General features: G+C 42.4%; 1 protein-coding gene across 1 annotated transcript in view; it reads left to right on the top strand.

The window, feature by feature from the left end:
- CBL (Cbl proto-oncogene) overlaps window positions 1–18,800 on the top strand; it is a 50,044-nt gene that overhangs the window by 17,795 nt on the left and 13,449 nt on the right. The window contains exons 3-9 of the mRNA XM_080983429.1: window positions 12,166–12,312; window positions 13,388–13,544; window positions 14,255–14,376; window positions 15,359–15,496; window positions 16,244–16,331; window positions 16,884–17,015; window positions 17,961–18,164. Coding sequence (XP_080839555.1) covers window positions 12,166–12,312; window positions 13,388–13,544; window positions 14,255–14,376; window positions 15,359–15,496; window positions 16,244–16,331; window positions 16,884–17,015; window positions 17,961–18,164 — 988 coding nt within the window. The remainder of the gene's footprint in view (window positions 1–12,165; window positions 12,313–13,387; window positions 13,545–14,254; window positions 14,377–15,358; window positions 15,497–16,243; window positions 16,332–16,883; window positions 17,016–17,960; window positions 18,165–18,800) is intronic.

Raw genomic sequence — 18,800 nt, 5'->3', positions numbered from 1 at the left:
GAAGCAGCTCGGGCAGGGAATCCTTGGTGCAGCGGGGAGGTCAGTACACCAAAAGGAATCCTGTACTGCCCCTATTGCCCAACTTCCAGAACATGCACTCGGAAAACTGGGTCTTCCCAGTAGGACGCCTGGTGCAAACTAATGACTTCCTAAAAATCACTGCAACCCCCCCTCCCCACCCACATGACCTGGGTTGCTGTGCGTAAGAGAAACCTGGTGGACAAGCAGCGGCAAGGACAGGTCCATCTGCTTCATCCAACCTTGTCTCTGTCACACATGCCAGGTCAAGTCCTCCATCCATGATCAAGTCATGGATGGCAGTGGTCTTATGAATCATTGACCTGGCATTGCACAGCAGCACCTTCAGGTCATGTGGGTATCCCTTGCTGATTCTAGTATCCATCCGGTCAGGGCCAGACCCGGAGGCAGAAATAGTCCTCAGACAACGACTAAACCTGCCTCCTCTGTAATGACATGGTCTAGTCTTAGCGTAACTCCTCCTCCTACCCGTGATCACTGAGATCGGTTGTCCCAGTGCATCCCCCCCTGTGGAACATGCCCCAGCCATTTTGTGGGCTGGGGCCCACTCCCCGGCAGCCCTGACCCCTCCCCTTAAGAACAAAATAACACCTTAAACAAACAAACAAACAAACAAACAAACAAACAAACAAAACCAATAAAACAATACAAACAAAAAACTGTAAATGGTTTCATGGAAAGTTTGAAAATGTGGTAAAATAGCAATGCATGCAAGTAAAAAGGATCTCAAATTCAGCTCACCACAATTTCCAATAGTCATTAAAGGGATTACTCAAAGTATGCATTTCTGAGGGTAACAACTTCTAGTCCATGGTACAGTCCTTGGTGCTGAACATGTCTACCTTCATCTACATTAGTGCTAGTGGTGGAAGCCACTTTCCCCTTTCCATTTTCTCCCATAGGAATCCCATATCAAGGTAATTCTAATGTTGATATAACAAGTGTGAATATACTGATCCCAATCCAGAAGCTGCTTTTCCCTGCATTACTAGGTTTGGATATGTGAGAATTTGAATAAGAGAGTCTCAAATTCTGGTTTGCATCTGTTATCAGAACCTCATCTCAATGAATTAACAATTTCAGGTTTTGCAGTGCTGTTTATTCATTAAAATATTCTCCTCATAAATCATTTTAGCACTTAATGCTTCATGCATTTCCAAACAGTTTCAAATGATTAGAAAACTCATAATCTTGTTTTGCTTTGCTGGAACTATAATTTAATATAGATTGTAGCCTTTTGTATTAAATCTTGGTGTCTGATAGAAAGGCACTAAGGAGATGTGGCGTTGAAAGATTGCACAATTGCTTTATGTCAGACCAGTGAACTTGAAACAGGATCCAAATGTAACTAGGCAAATTCCAGCATGCTTTGCGTGTTAAATAGCTGCAGCTGTCATCCAATTACAGAACTCATAATCAGTTATACAACTAATATGATTATGATGATTAATCATTAATTGGCATTAGTGACCAGGAAACTGAGCGATAGATCAGGAAAGGTCCTGGTTTGAATGTAGTTTCTGCCATGAACTGATGTAATGGCCTTAGGGCAAGCCACTCTCTCTCAGCCTTGCTCCTCGCCACTTGTAACGTAGGGGATAATAACTCTAGTCTTAATCTTTAAAGTGCTTAACACACAGGTGAGGAAACTTTGACCCTCCAGGTGTTGTTGGACTACAACTCCCATCATCCCCGGCCATGGAACTTGTGGGAGTTGGAGTCAAGCAACATCAGGAGGGTTAATGGTTCCCTACCTCTGTCTTAATGGCTTGAGACCAGGTTACATAAAAAAGATACTCTCCTTCCTTTCTAACTAAACTTTAAGGTCCCGTTTAGAGGACCTGCTCCTGGTGCCCCACCCAGGGAAATGAAGTGAATGTCTACTAGGGATAATTTTTGGTAGTGGGATCTTAGCTTTGGAATAGCCTCTCCAAAGAGGCTTACCTAGTACCTTTCTATGTTTTTTCTGGTGCCAGCTTCTTATTTCTTAAAAATTGGAAAAATAAAATAAAATATTTGCAGTTGAACCACTGAAGGGATCAACAAAGACTTTTGAGGTAAAAATGTTAGAGGCTGTGTCCAGCTCAACTGTTGATTTTTTCTGATAGTGGGTTTACAGCATCTAATTATGTCGACTTCCTGTTTCATGCTGGTTCCTTGGCGAATCAGTCCACAGAATCAATGCAGTGCTAGCTGTCTGGCTGCAGACTGGCATGATGGACATGTAATTTGATGGCTCTAAAATCTGTCTGGATGAGTCTCCTACTAAGCAAAAGACCGTGGGCACTTCATTTTGTGTATCAGTTTGCCCTGCAGTTCTCTGGAAGGTGACTTATGCTGCTATCAGTGAGAGTGAAGTGGAATTTCAATCGCTTCCTGTGTTGAAAGTTTACTTGAAAGTAGTTCCGTTGTATATCTATTTTTAAAAACTGATTACTCTGTGAAAGGCTCTGAAGCTGCACAAATCTTATAAATGTTGACATAGGATGTTTAAGCATGACTATTCAGCACTTCTTTGCAAGGGTCAGAGTAAAAACTGATAGCAGCAGGGCAGTTGTTGCTTACATGGATATCGTCCTGTTACAGGGACTCGGTGCAATCATTCATCGGCCTCAATGGGGTCTGACATGTTAGATCAGAGGTGGAAAACACATAACCTACATGCAGCATTTGGGCTCTTTTGTGAGGCCAGAGAAGATTATTTTAGTGCTTCCCCCCCCCCCAGCTCCGTACATTTGTTTGAACATAAGCTTTAATGACTTTAGAGAGAACAAAACAGCAAAGACACAGTTGCAGCAGTGGCTCAGGATAACAAGAAAATAAGAAGCTCCAACTAATTGCTTTTCATTTACATTTTTGTAAGTTAGGTCTGTAACCTAACCCATCCCACTTAGGGTTGGTATCCGAAGCACTGCCATGCCACCTCTTCCCCTCAAAGGAGAATAAAATGTATGAGCTTGTAACAAGAGGACGTGGTTGCTACAGAATGTTTGTCCTAAGCCCTTTAGGGCTTTATGGGTTAGTACAAGAATCTTAAAATGCTGTTTTTAATATTCGGTTGGGAGCTGCCCAGAGTGGCTGGGGAAACCCAGCCAGATGGGTGGGGTATAAATAATACAACATCAACATCATCATCATCATCATCATCGTCATCATCATCATCATTAAATGTGCCCATAGAAAAGAGAGTGAATAGAGACATCAGAGTACTGGTGCAGTCTGCTTTGGTGGTGGTCCATTTCTTTGGGGAGATGGGTTGCTGCCTTTTGTACCAGAAGAAGCATGTGAACAGTTGTTTCCAGAGTCACCCCATATAGAGTGCATTTCCTGCACAACCCCCCATGTGCATGTGCATGCAGTCACTTTTGGCTCTGAGCTTTGATACTCATCTGCTCCTGTGTAGAATCAGTACAGTGGTACTTCGGTTTTCGAACATCTCCACTGATGAACATTTTGGTTTTCAAATGCTGTAAACCCAGAAGTAAATGCTTCGGTTTTCAAATACGCCTTGGAAATAAAACATGCCATGCAGCTTCCACTGTGTGCAAGATCCTGAGGCCTAGCTGTCAGCCATTGAGTTTTCAGTTTTCGAACGTTTCAGAACTCAAACAGTCTTCTGGAATGGATTACGTTCGAAAACCGAGGTATCACTGTACTCAGAAATTACTGCAACCTTCTAGTGCAAAAACAAGCAAACACAACACCCACTAAAGGTCTGGGGACTAAGGGCGTCTCTGAAGTGAAATACTAGTCTTGTTTTACAGAACAGCTGAAACTAAGCCTATTCTGTTTCTTGATGAGTGTGTGGCATTTGTTAGGGAAGCCTCCAGTGAACATTTGGGAGCAAAGCTCGCTGAATTGACTCTTGAAATGCTTCTTTGTCATGAGACCTAATATCCATATAATCTAATTTTTCTGCATAGACGAGTTTTCTTTCCAAAGGCAGACCTAAACCTTTGGACCATGTTTACTGTACCAGTCTGTCTTTAAGCTACTGATGCAGTGAGAGTAAGCACATGACATTGTGAGGAAACATCACATGTTGGCACTATTTACAGCACCTAGAGAAGTATAAGGGTGCTTCTGAGTGTAACTGTTCTTGCCTTGAGGTGCATGCTTCTCTTTATGTAGCATTAATTGTTCATTGTGTTTTTTAAGTACTTGAGAATGCAATATTTGGCTTCCATTTCTTCTCCCCGCAACAAAAGGTGTTTTTTTAATATTTTTTTTGTTAGATTCAGCCAGAAGTTGTTCTGATGGGAAAAGCACAGAGGTGGGAGTTGGGAGGACTATGATAGTTAACTTGGCTGATTCTGGACAACCAATCTGCAGTTCTGGACTCCTCATTTCTATACAGCTATGGCTACACTGCCTTGTCTTAGTATAATTTTCAACCTCTTTGCTTTCATTGATTCTACTAGGCCTGAGATGTGCACTTTGAGAGACTCCAAGGCTTCCTAGTAAGATGTGTTATTGCCCTCTTTTGTTATGTTATGTTATTGCCCTCTTTTGGGAAAAGTTGGTTTTAGTAAAGTGGGCTGCCAGAAAGGGGGGAGGAGAGTCCAACCACCAACATTGAGAGTCCAACCAAACCAGCTCCCCCAGCCCCGCAGGCCTTCCCCATGAAGTTTTATAGCAGCCAGTCAGGCCTTCCCCATGAAGTTTTATAGCAGCCCTCCAGTTCCTCGTGCCTCAGAGGTGTCTGGGTTGCTACTTGCTTCTTGCCCCATCCTTGATGAAAGCCTGGCTGGCCACAGCAGAAGAGCTGGCTGTGCTCAGCTTGAGATGGTGTCCGTTGCTGGATTTTCATCCCATCTTGCTGCTGACCTCCTTCCCTAAAACCAACATTTTCCAAATGGGGAGAGAACAAATTTTACATCTTGCTAGTAAGGCTCAGGGTGTCTCAGAGTGCACATCACTTTGAGAGACCCAGAGTCTTTCTAGTAAGATGTAAAATACATTTTCTTCCTCAGTTGGAACAAGTTGGTTTTAACTTGCAAACATCTTGTATCTTCCCTTCATCAACCCGTGACAAAAACTTCCCTGAGACAGAATATCTGAGTTACTTAAGGAAAGCAATATGCTTGTTAAAAGTTAATACAGTACAGTAATAGAGCAGGTCTCTAATGAGAATATGTATCTTCTAAGGGAGAAACATTCTGATTTTTCCATCATCAATTTTAATGTTAGACATTTTGAATAAACAGTGCTTGAAGAGAACAACTTGCTTGCACAAGGTGTCCCTAGGTACATTTTTAGTCTTCCTCACAAAATGTAAATAAGGAAGCAGGGTTGTTATTTTTATAGGGGATATTTGTATTTCCAGGAGTCTCGTGCCTTTAAATCTATTCATAAAATTAGTGTTTGTAGAAAATTAGGCATTCCCAGTATTTCTTCTTACTATGTGTGCATAGAGGAAATGGATGGTGTACTTTTGTAACCTTTCTGCAGACTTGTCAATTGTAGGATCAATATGTCTCCAAACTGTTTTTCTGCTTAATTACATTACCATTCACATTTTTGGCTAGAATTTTCTAATTATAAGAAATTGTAAGTACATTATTTTAGGGCCAAGACTAGAACAGTAATTACATGCTTAATTCTAATGTTAGTTTGAAAATTGCTACATGTAAAATGAGCTCCCTGCTGGAGCTTCTGCTAAATGTGCAAAGTGTATTAACTCTTCTCTGCATGCTTAAAGCAACACTGTAGGATTCTAACCATCATAAATCTAATTAATTATAGAAACCTGTATCAGGAAGTGATGAGTAGACAATAAAGAACCTTATTTTGGACTCTCTAATTATCTGTGTGGTATGTAGCTTACTTTTACATTGGAATTTATATACTTCCTGCTTAAAATAGCTATATGCCCAGAAGGGGTAGATTTTGTATGTTGAATAAATTATGCAAATTTTCACTTTTTATTTGCATACTTTTACTTCTGCCTTAGAAATGAAGTATGATGTGCAGGTCATTAAAGCACAAGTTACGGATCACAAGGGATGGATGAATCTGTCAGTTTTGGTTTCTCTCAGTTCCCCATTTTTCCAACCTTCAGTTTGCTCCATTTCCTCATCAATTTGCAACTTTTAAAAGTTGCACAAAATTCATATGTACATATCTCCTAATATATGAATTTTTGGATACAGTTTTGCCAAGCATACACATTTCTGTTAGCATCTCCTCTGATGTAGTGCAGTTTTTCCCATTGTTTTCACTGATAGGGAATTAAATGCATTCTTTATGGCTGGAGAACTGAATCACAAAATTCTAAGAAGTGCAAATTTTGAAGAATCCTCTGTGTTTTGGTTTGGGAAGGGTGAATTGATGATACTATGTAGGTATGAAAATGAAAACGGAATCAAGTTCTCTTCCATCTCAAATGGTCACTGGGAGATTTCCCAGTACTCCTGTGCTTCTAAGCCTCTTCGTATCCTTCCCCCAAAAAATGAAACCCGAGATTCAAAGAATGCTAAATCCTGTTCCCAGTGCTAAATTTCACATTTACCCTCTGCTTGCTTTTACTGTAGTTGTTGGGTTGGTGCTTAATTTTGTTTAAGGTAGAGTCAGTCTTGTGCTAATGGATAGCAGCATAAGCCAGACTTTCTAGTGAATATGAATTATACTAGTTTTGTTGGTTTGCTCTTAGTTCTGAGAGTAAGATGAAATTATTCTAGGAACCCCAGTAGGGGTTTTTCCAGGTACAGCAGGTACTGGTTGGGCATGTGGAATTGTCTGATTATCTTACTGGTGCAAAGAAAGTCATAAGGGGTTAAAATGTGGTTTGCTGTCTTCTGCAAGACAAACGCTTACTGTGGAAGAATGCTTTTATCCAGCAAACAGGAAACAGGAAAGGAACAGCCTACTGCAGGTCAGAGGGGAGCAGGTTCAGAAAGCTGAACTGGGGGAAGTGGGGGCCCACTGAGAGGCTGCTGTGAAGGTTTCGGCAGGACTGGAAGTACTTGGTTGACCTGTTGACTTCCTGCAAGACATATGGGGCCAAAACAGTAATGAAGGGGGGAAGGAAGTAGTACAACCACAGCAAAGGGGAGGGAGAGAGCCGAGGACAATATCCGTTCAGTGTCTTCAAAATTGGATCTTGCACGGCTTGTCTAATTTTTAAATCTGTTATCTGATTGAACTACTTTGGCTACAGGAGGTTGTGGATGCTTTATGTTTAGTGAAACTGGAAACTGTAAAGCTGGAGTGGAAAGGTGATCCTATCTCCAGTTTCTTAAGTTCTGAGAAACTCACTTAATAGTAGGATTGAATTAAAAGGACTTGTCCCATCGCTAAGCAATTAATTTTTCAACAGCTATATCAGCGTTCAAAGTGATTGCCTGTTCAGGAAGTATTGGTTTTGCTCTCAATTCTTTATTTGCTTTTAGCAAGGTTATCACTTAGCCAAATCTGATTGGCTGCATAGTGACATGACACGATCCCTGATTGGCTGGGGTTGCCCGTGTGACTGATCCCAGAAGAGGATGTAGTAATAAGAAAATGGAGAATTGTACAGAAGCAAAAAGCAGATGGGAGAAATAATATTGGTGCACAGGTTTGTAAAAAGGGAAACTAACTTACAATTAACACTTCTTTCAGGAAGGACTTCTGTCCCCTGAAAGCACTGCTTTTAACCTGACAATGGAAATGAAACAGAAAAACATTTGACACAGCCCTGTGTTATAGTAGATTTAAATACAGAGGCTCTTGTTAAATGCTGGTAAACGCCAATATATGCTAAAGAACGGCTGTTTCTGGGCTACAGCTGTGGCCACAACATCCAACACACCATTAATTCTAGACAAATGTTTCTTAGTAGAATATGCATGATGATGCCTGGTATGTGCTGAGCGCTTCTTCCATATGCTGTTGCATCTGATGCCTTTGCAAGCAGGATTTTCCTTAAAAACATCTTTACAAATTAAATGCTTCCACAAACTTGTTGCTGCTGCTGTCATTATGGTGGCTGATGCCAGATCAGTTGTTGTTCTTTCTTTTCTTTTCCAGAAACTAAAGTAACAATTTTAAGTCAGACCCTCTGATTAATCAGGCCAAATTTGATATTGTTTCAAAGTGAGGAAATTCCATTAGAGTGTTGTTGTTGGTGGTGGTAGTAGTAGTAACAACTTTCAGGATAGAAATGTAGCATATGAACCTAAACAGTAAAATGCATTATTAAACATACAGTAAGAGCAAGTTTAGTAAATAATAAGTAGTAACTAGTAAGCAGGCACATTTGTAAAGCTTCATTCATGGGACGGCGTCTAACTAAAATGGCAGCTGTGAGTCACTTGGGAGAGTTGGGAACTTCTGCTTTCAGTGGTCTTCCACACATTGTGCCAGATCTACCCAAAATTGCAAGATAAGACTTGAGTAACCAGATGCTTCTAGTGTTTACTAGCAAGTCTATGTTCCCACCACCATGCTACCATTTTGGATGACTGTTGCTTAATCTCCTCTAAGTGAAACAGAAGTGGTTTTAATGGGTGCTTTTCAGGAGCAAGTGCTGGCCTGAAGTTTCTGTGTCCTTCCTGTGTATCACCTGATGGCTTGAAGGAGAGCAAATTGTGTTTACCTTGTTAACCGACTTTCAGGTGTAAAATTAAACGATGTGGGTTTTTGTTTTCTTTCAAGCGTACTATATTCCCAGTTAAGCCACAGCTCTCGTTCATTGCCAGGTGGATTCTGGATCTCAAGCCCTGAATGGTTCCCTTTGCAAATGTGTTCATGCCCTGCCTGCCAACCACAGGCACATAAAATAGTCATTCAGGGTTTTAGCTTTCCCTCAGGCTTGTGAACGTTGTAATTTTATGTCCTCGTTTATACTTGCAAATAGTCTTTAAATTTATGCTGCTTAAGCACCTGAGAGCAGCTGTTAAAAAGTTAGCTCGGCTAATTGTGTTGCTCAGTTATAACTTCAGTTTCCTGGAAAAACATTTTCCATCGGCAAAGTCCAGTGAGGCAAGAGATCACGTTTCCTATTCAGACTTTAAAGAAGCTGCCAGTTGGATATGTATGACTTTGCAAAGCTGTTGTGTTTGAGTATTTAAAATAAAGTTGTGGTGCTCCTGCGGCGTCTTGTTAGTTTATTACCTTGAGCCCACCTATGCAGTGCTCTTTCCTAATCCTAATGCAAGGCAGTATTAGCCTGAGATGCTGAATAATCTTTGTGTCTGTGGGTTCTTTGAGACATGTGATCCTTTGAGTATTTTAAACAGCCGTCCTCAAAAGTATCTACTCAGGAGAGTTCAAGCTAAAATCATGCTTACCTCCTTTTCATTTTAAAATGAGAGCTGTTCTAGCTATTCTAATGAAAAACTAATGGGGAGCATGTTCAGCACAGCCACAATAGTTGACTTGTCCTTGAGTGCACATTCTCACTTGAGCAAGATATGGAGAGGAGGGGGACCTGTCATTTTCCCTGTAATGACTCAAATGAGTGTCATTCTAAAGGAAGCTAAAAAGATGCTAAAAATAGGAGGGTGGCTATCCCATTCACTCCAGTATTGTATTCTCAGCCCAAGAAATGGATGGGCAGACATAGTGCACACAGCTGTCATGTTAGAGCACATTTTGATGTGGTGAGGGTTAGTGCATTGATCCAGTCAAGATGTGCACAAATGAGGCTGGTGAAGAGAGGCCTGAGTTCCAGTGGTTCATGAGCCCTTAGAAAAGGTTTCCTCCTCACTTAATTCCACGCTTGAACCAAGGGTCTTGACTCTGTTGTCACAAGCTTCAGTTCATCTGGAAAATCTGCCAGTGTACCTGTCTCAAGAATTCCAGTACAGCCCAATCTTAAAAATCTGGATTTGACTGGTTTTTGTAAGGAAAGAAATCAGTGGGGAGCTGCCTGATGCTGCAAATGGTTGGCTTTTGTACTATTTTTAAGTGATTGCTCTTGTCTCCTTGTTTTGTTAGCCACCTGAGGTGTCTCTTTATTTAAGGTGTAACGCCAACATAGAAATGTTTAGGGCAGCATAAATTAAAGGTGAATAGTTGAGAATGAAGTACTCGTTTGTACTTTTGTTAAGAAATTGGGCTTGGCTTCGTTAACTTCTTCTAGCATGCTCAATAGATTAACTGAACACTGCTAACATAATCAACGCATACTACCAGGATCTGCCAAGATGAACAAGTTTGGAATAGGCTGACCTCAGGCTGGGCTTAGCTGGTGCTACACTGGTGTAACTCCCTTAATCTGGCACTGCAGTGCATATTCCAGCAAAATTCCCTCAGCCTGACTGAGACAGGGCTATGCTGGCTCAGCCAGGGCTCAGCCACTGGAACTTAAGCTAGCAGAGTTTACACTGGTGTAAGTCCCTCAAAAGGGGCTTTCCTGCGGTGTGGCAGGGATGGAGCAAGGAGAGACTTGCACCTATTCTAAACTTTTTTCAGCTCAGTTACGTAATGTGGCAACCTGGCAGAACCTATGTGGGCAAAAAGAGTGTTGTAAGTGAAACTTTATTTTAAGGGCCTGTTTCCTCTTTTCTTGGTTTGGGCCATCTCAGCCAGCAGCCAGGAGCCTCCTGAACAGAATTTGGAATAGGCTTAATTTATGCCAGCTTCCTATATTTAGGATTGCTTTGTAAGGTCGCTTATGGTTGCTCTTGTTTTGTAACATTCACAAACACCTTCTTGTTTGGAGGAAGTGAGTAGTGATCGGCATTTTTAAAAATTTCAGATTTAGAGAGTGGGAACTCTCTCTTGCAAAGCTGCACATCTGGAAAATAGTTGTAAACAGCATCAGTTTTTGTGTGTGTAATCCTTGAAAGAACGTAGTAGGTGTTTTAAAAACAACCACCACCAAAAAAGTATTAGGTGAATAATGACAACGGGTGCAAATTTAGGAGTTACACAGTACAAGTTTGAGCCCTGCCCCCCCCCTTATAAAAGAAGAATATACATTCCTAGCAGCCCATGTAGCACTAATCGGTTAAAAACACAGTGCAACTTAGTTGACCTTGTCTCACTTTTTGATACAGAAAAAGATAACGAAAGAGTTAACGGCTTTAAGAAAAAAACTGTCTCATATGATTAGAAGTGAGCTGAAGTCTGGTGTAACAGATTAGGCATGTTGGGGAGGGAAAGACCCCTTTTGCTGCACTGAAGATCAGTGATAGACACGGGGCAGCGGCAATGTCCCTTCAGCTGCTGCTGACTCCAGTTGTCTTCCTATCGTTGTTCCATTTTAAAAAGTGGGAACTCTCCTTAAATTTGCAAGAACTAGTCTTTGCATATTGCAGTTTTCTGTGTGTTTTAAACATTGCAAAGGGAAGCAAGCCTCATGTTTCTCTGGGGCATTTTAGTTTTATTTTTCTTTAGAAAAACTGCCTGGTGTAAAAAAAATAAAAACCTTGGCCATGAACCAAGACTTCCCTCTTTGAGCCCTTAATTTTATTGTAAAGATTTATTTTATATATGCAGTTTCAAACTATGAAAGCCATTTTTAAAAGTGTATATGCAGAAGGGAACAGTTGCATTGTGCTCTTTGAGGGACAAATTTTTGTGTTCAGGTATCAAGGCAGGAATTTAGAACTTGGTGAGAATTTACTTGTAAAGGAGTCAGCTGGCAAAATTCTGGTCCTGGCTGCAACATGAAGGGAATACATTGTGGACCCTACGTGCCAATCCATTCATTCCCCTTGCTTCTGATTCTGCCAGCCTCTTTCTCTCACCTCAGATGCCCTTGTTCCCCCCCCCCCTTTCACCACCTTCAGATTTGGGGATCACAAGGTGCTTTCTCTATAAAAACTTCCCCTTGTGAAATCTTTAACTGATCCAGGTTAACGGAAAATGGAACAGAAAGGTAACCAAAAAAACAACAATGAAGCATTGAGCAAGGGCTTGTGAATTCTAGCTTGGTAATAAACCTCCTGTGTAGCTTAAATCATTCTCACCTTTCCATTGCATATCTAAAAGTAGATAACATACTTTTCTGCAAGGGACTTGAGAGGTAAATCTAAGCTTCACAACTGCTGTGCAGTGTACTGCAACAAATGTATCATTGTTGGAAGAAGCATTCCAAAATGTGACTCAATAATCCGGCTTTCTGCTCCTTTTTCTACCCCCCATCTGGCTGTTTGTTTCACGTTTCAAGACAGATCTGTGTTTGTGATCCTGCAGGCGCAACCTTACAAAACTGTCCCTGATCTTCAGCCATATGCTAGCAGAACTGAAAGGCATTTTCCCAAGTGGACTCTTCCAGGGAGACACATTCCGGATCACAAAGGCAGATGCAGCAGAGTTCTGGAGAAAAGCTTTTGGGGAAAAGTAAGTACTCTTTCCAGTATAAGTTTCTGCTTTGGCTCCAGCAAATCTGTTGGCGAATGTGGAGCAGCTGCAAAAATCACCTTTCTGTTGGTGTTGGCATCTGTAAACAGCATAGGATGGAACTGCGAGGGGGAGCCCACACAGGAGGTTGCATGGGAGTGGCTATCAATCCTCGCCTTCAGGGATCTTTCTGCCAGAAACAGATGGAACGACCTGAACTTCTCCTAACTCCCACTGTGGCCACCATCCACTCACAGGATCACTACCCGAGAGTTTGTTTCAGCCTTGCTGTGTCATTGGCATGTTGGTCCTGGCTCTTATGCAGTGCTGCATTGATGTTAGGGTGACTTTTAATGGAACAGAAGACAACGATGAATAGTCGCAAAATAGGCCCATCACTCAAATGATCCAGGCATTGCATGACTTCCTACTAGTTCTGTGAGACATAATACCACTGGATTAGTCTTTTTGTATCTGCTTTAGGCAGAATGGGAATTAACATGCCCCTTGGATACAGGGATGGAGACTGTCATAACTCTAGATGGTTGTCTGCAGAGATTAATTTAAGTGTTGTTGGACGGGGGGGGGGGAGAGGTGGGGGAGGCAGGGCCATACATTCATTTCTAATAGATTGTCTGTTTATGAAATATGCATTGCCAGTCTCCTGAAAGGTACTTGGAAAGTGCTGGTTAGCAAGATGCTCGCTCATAGATTGGCTTCCCTCTTTCCTCCCCGCAGTTAACTTGCCACTAACTTAACATCTGAAAGCCGCTAATTAAACTGGTTTACATGAGAGACCTTGTTTAGAGAGAGATTGTGTCGCATCTTTTTCTCTTGCAACTACACAAATATAAGTGCTTCAGTCGTCACTTCCATCAGTTAACTGAACAGATTCAAAATTAGAAATGATGCTGTCCATTTGTCCTTTAGCGTGAATCATTTCTCTTACGCAAAATGTCTTGTTCTTGGCATCCTGTTGTGTGCGTTTCACATTCCTCCCTTCCGCTGTGGCTGTGAATCTATATGCATATGGAGTTAGGGAGTTTCTGAGATCTTCTTTTTCTCCCACTTCCAGGACCATTGTTCCATGGAAGACCTTCCGTCAGGCCTTACATGAAGTGCATCCTATAAGTTCAGGGCTAGAGGCAATGGCACTGAAATCTACTATTGATTTGACATGCAATGATTACATTTCAGTGTTTGAATTTGATATCTTTACCCGCCTCTTTCAGGTAAGTAAAACAAAAGGGAATGGCTTTCTTAAACCCAGGTGAAGCTTCGCAATTGACAAGCTTTCCTTGGTCTATAGTATGCTTATGGTGTTGTTATCTCTTGTGTTAGTGGTGAGCTAGATCTGTTGACCTGCCGTTGCCATTTCTGACTTCTGGAAAAAGGAGGATCATTTTTGGCACAGGGGGACTGTTCATTGCAGCAACTTTGACAGGAAAGCTCCCTTGCATCAGCTGACTTTGTTCTGTGTCAGTACAGAAGGCTGGGATTCATTGAGAATTCAAATCATAGTTTAATCACTCACTTCATATTAAGCTTCATTAGCTTCCAGCCTCTGATTGAAATATTAAGCAGCCCATTCTGCAGGATGGTTGATCAGATAACTGAGAGCAGGATTGTAACATTCATCTTGCGGAATCCTACAAAATTGTGTGCCACAGTTTTAAATCCACTGGATGCTTACTTGGGAGTAAGTCCCATTGAACATAAGTTATACCCAGCCAGATGAGTGGTTAACAATAGCAATAACAATAGTTATTATTTAATAAACCTGGGTAATCTGGCTGCCTGAGAAATAGCAGAAGAGGCCTGGTCTGATTAAGCAAAGTGTTTACGTTTATCTTGGGTTGGAAGTGGGAGGGGGGGTGGAATTGGACGGCCGATTTTCCTATTGAAATGGCAAAGCTGTTTTGTTGGCATTCTTCTCCTTCAGCCATGGTCATCTTTGCTCAGGAACTGGAATAGCCTTGCAGTGACTCACCCTGGTTACATGGCATTCCTGACGTATGATGAGGTCAAAGCACGGCTTCAGAAGTTCATCCACAAACCCGGCAGGTGAGTTCTTGAAGGCAGCATCCTTTTCTGAAGCCTCTTGTTATCCTACTGTCTACTGCACACTGCACTCTTGTCAAAGGAAGTTTGACATGACTCAAGGCCGCTGGAAGGCACTGTGGCATTGCTGCCAGAGATCTAAGCTTAAGGCAAGACATAAAGGGTTTTAGCATTAACCCATTGGTCTCCCTAAACTTCAGCAGTAAAAATAATAGGGCTGCAGAGCAGGTTGTTTTAAAAGGTGTGGGGAAAGCTCTTCATTTTTGAGAAATAAGGACAGGGTTTAAGGTCTGTCACTGATGGCGTGGGTAGTTTTGCAAATAACAGGTTGCGCGCGCGCGCGCGTGTGTGTGTGGAGTGCTCTCCACCTTGAGTAACAAATCCCAAAGCTCATTTAGGGCAGAGATGTACCGCCAAGTCATCACTTCTGCGTTGTGTAGTCCAAAGCAAAATCCAGCGCTTGCAAGTCTCTTCAAGTCTCTACTCCACCTCTCTTGTCGGCAAGCCAGGGGTGGGTGAAGGAGTTGTGCAGGAAGTGTCTAACCTCCTGGAAGTCCGGAAAAATATCCCGAGCCCACGTGGTAGCTTTGGACCTGGCCAAGGGACTAGAACACACTGGCTGCAAGTCTTGACGTGCTCTTCAGGCCTAAAATCCTGCAAATATATCTCTTCCTGGGAAAGAGATTATTGCTTTACATTGCCGAAGAGCTGCCTTCTAGGTATTTCCTTCAGAAATGGAAAGCTGCTATATAATGTAAAACTAATTTACTGCCTCTAGGAAGTCAGGAGCATCCTTGCAAGTAAGAAGGCTCAATTTCATGTTGAAAGAGGTCTTCAGATAATTTGAATCCTTTCTGTCTGGCTGTAGGGTTCTGCCTTTGATCTGCAGGCGAAACTGTTTCAGCCGTTCCGTCTGAAAGAAAGAGCTCTGTCCAGCTAGCAAGTTTATCCTGCCCTCAAGTCTGTGTGTTCCTTTTATTTTCAGTTACATTTTCCGTCTGAGCTGCACGCGGCTTGGCCAGTGGGCCATTGGTTATGTCACTGCAGATGGAAATATTCTCCAGACAATCCCCCACAACAAACCCCTTTTTCAAGCACTGATCGATGGTTTCAGGGAAGGCTTGTAAGTAACTCATCAGTGTAGTTTGTCATGACTCCTGCCCGTTTCTGTTAGTGTGTCTGTAGGATGATGCCCTTCAGATGCAGGTTTTACCTCCTTGGCTCCTGCCCCTGGAAGGCAGATGGAACCAGCTGCATTCATTATGCTGGGACCTGGCAAAGGTGTAGTACTTTTGAAATGTCAAGCAGTGATAACTCCATTCTCTATGATTTTTTAAGGCATTTTCCCATTCTGTTGACCATGTAACTGCACAACCTTTAGGCTTATACATTCACAGTTTTCACAAACACATGCTTAATTGTCAGATTTTGGAATGGGCTCTGAATTTGAGATTATTTTTGCAGTCCTAAAATGTTTGTCAGTTTCGCCTTTCAGCTTTTAGGCTCTTCAGTTGGATGTTGTGCTCAGAGCACAAAGAGCACAACTGTGATGCAGTTGTGGCCTTGCCCAGTTGTTCGGCCAAGGTGTTGTGGCAAGAGTGACTAGGCGAGGAAGTTGAAGTTAAGAGCACATGTCATTTATCATCACCTTTGTTTTAGCACATATGGCAACCAGAAAACAAGCTTTTTAAAAAAGCATTCTTCATTTTATAGGTGCTTGCCTTTAAGACAATTATTCATCAAAATCACCCCCCGCTGCCTAAAGCATTATATTTCCCAACTGAGGGAGTTTCCTGAATAGTGCCACATTCATCTGGTTGTACTGTAGACTTTTTATTTCTATTGAACCAAACAATGTTCTGCTCTGTAGTTACTTATATCCTGATGGACGGAATCAGAATCCTGACCTGACCGGTTTGTGTGAGCCCACACCCCAGGATCACATTAAAGTTACGCAGGTGAGCAGAGACTGCCACAACTTCATTCCTTTCTTTCCTTACATGTTGGCCAGCAGCATTACAGTGGTCCTGTTGCAAACAAGCTTGGAAGACTTATTTTTGGCCTTGTAAACAAATTCAGAGCTCAGCTTTGGGAGGAAAGACCATTAAATCTCAATTGGATCCCAGGGCAGTCAGGAATATGGTTCAGAGTGGAGAGCTTGCAATGTTAATTTTTTTCTTCTTATCCAAGGGCACCACTCTGGAAACCTTTGTACTTAAGGGGTGGGGTAGTATAATCGGGCCAATTCCATTTTGGTGACATTTGACTGCCACCTCTTTGGAGGAGAAAATATGTAGCCATAGGTGAGGCCTTTTTTTGTTTTGTTTTAAAGTGCATGCCTTAAATTTTTCATTGCCAGCACTGGGATTTTGAAAGTCATCTAGGTGATGCTCTTGGTTATAGTAAAGAACACAAATGTTACCACCTCGTACATTTGGGTTATCTGGCAGTTATTACAAGGAGCGGCATTATTAAACCCTCTCACATGTTTTTTCCCCTCTTGCTCTTAGGAACAGTATGAATTGTACTGTGAGATGGGCTCCACCTTTCAACTCTGTAAAATTTGTGCAGAAAATGACAAGGATGTGAAGATAGAACCCTGTGGCCACCTCATGTGCACTTCCTGCCTCACTTCCTGGCAGGTAAGGAATTTGCTTCCTTTCAAAGCAGGCCTTGGCCCTCCGCAGCTTTCATGCCATGATGACCTGCCTATGCTTATGTTGTGTACTGATGAAGCAGATACTGGCAAGTCTACAAAAGGTGTCTCTGTGGGGGTTGGGAGTTGTCTTTAGGCCATGTGGTCTTCAATGCAAATAAGCAGTTATGCACAGGAAGAGCCTGGTGGCTGGATCAGGCCAATGGCCTATCTAGTTCACATTCCTGTTCTCACCGTGGCCAACTAAGGTACCTAGAAGAAACCTGAAAGCCAGACCTGAGCACAACCATATCACTCTCCCAGTTTGCAATTCCCAGCAACTGGCATTCAGAGCTGTACTGGGTTGTAGCCAACCCAGTTAAGTTAATGGATTAAGTTAGGCCCATTAATTTTAAAGTGTCTACTCTGAGGAGGACCAGCACTCCCAACAGTGGAAGTAGAACATGGCCATTGTGTTTAGTAACCACTGATAGCCTTATCTTCCATGAAGTTGTCTAATCCTCTTTGAAAACTATCCACATTGATGGCCGTCCCTGCCTCTCACAGGAATGAATTTTATCGTTCAACTTTGCACTGTACAAAGAGGTACTTTCTTTTGTCTCTCCCGATGTTCAGTTTCCTTCAATGTCTACAAGTTCTATTCTAGAGAGAGAGAGAGAGAGTGAAACACTTTCCTTGACTCACTTTTTTATGTGACATTGACAAAGAATAGTTCTAGCAAAAATGCTGCAGTTGTGGGGCACCTTGATTTTCCTTTTCTTTCCTCTAGCTGTCATTAGTATGTTCTTACTGACAAGGTTTCTTCTTACCATGGGTACACCATTATCTGTAGGCTGCCTCGAGGCCTGTCAGAGAAAAAGGCAGGGTATAAATAAATATAACAACAACAACAAACTTACAGCTGATCATCTCTCCTTCTCTTTTTCTGCAGGAATCAGAAGGCCAGGGTTGTCCGTTCTGCCGATGTGAAATTAAAGGCACAGAGCCCATTGTCGTGGACCCGTTTGATCCCAGAGGAGGGGGAGGGCTCCTGCGGCAAGGGGCCGAGGGGGCTCCCTCCCCAAACTATGATGACGATGATGATGACAGGGCTGATGAATCACTCTTCCTGATGAAGGAACTGGCTGGCGCAAAGGTAATTTTATTTTATTTAGATCCTTCTTGTCTTCAGCTCAAGGTGGTATCGCATGTAGCTCCCATGAGGTCTCCTATCTAAGCATTGACTCACCCCAGACCTGCTTGCTTTCAGCAAGGTCGCAGCCGCCTCTGCCTTCAGATCATGCCCTGGGACCTGACTCCCTCCCAGTATGAGCTGTGTGTGCTGATCTTGCCTAACATCTCACTTGTCCTTTTGGGTGGCTTAAGACTTCCTGGATTCAAATGCAAGTCATAGATCCAGTGGTGGTGCTCTGGTGATGGTGTGATTTCCTTAATCCTCTGGAGCAGATTTTGGAGGGGCAGGGGGTTGCAAGGGGGAGAAGGAATCACCAAATTTGCTTCCTTCCTCATTTTGTAGAAAGAAACAACTGAGTGAGAAACTTTGGCTACAAACCACTTCCAGGAGATCTCTTTAACACACACACACACACACACACACACACACACACACACACACACGTGGATCAGCAACAAAATGTTACGGTGTGGAGCTTTCCTGTTCAAGATGCCTGCGTGCCAGCCATGCCCATTCTACTACACACCATTCCGTTCTGATTGTCCCCTTTCAGCAGTTACTTGGAGCATGCATTGCACCCAGCGTGTTTTGGTCCTC

The sequence above is a fragment of the Podarcis pityusensis genome, assembly GCF_964106645.2.
Source record: "Podarcis pityusensis genome assembly, chromosome: 15".
NCBI lineage: Eukaryota > Metazoa > Chordata > Lepidosauria > Squamata > Lacertidae > Podarcis > Podarcis pityusensis.
The sequence above is the reverse complement of the archived record's forward strand: the minus strand, read 5'-3'. Positions and strand labels throughout refer to the sequence as shown.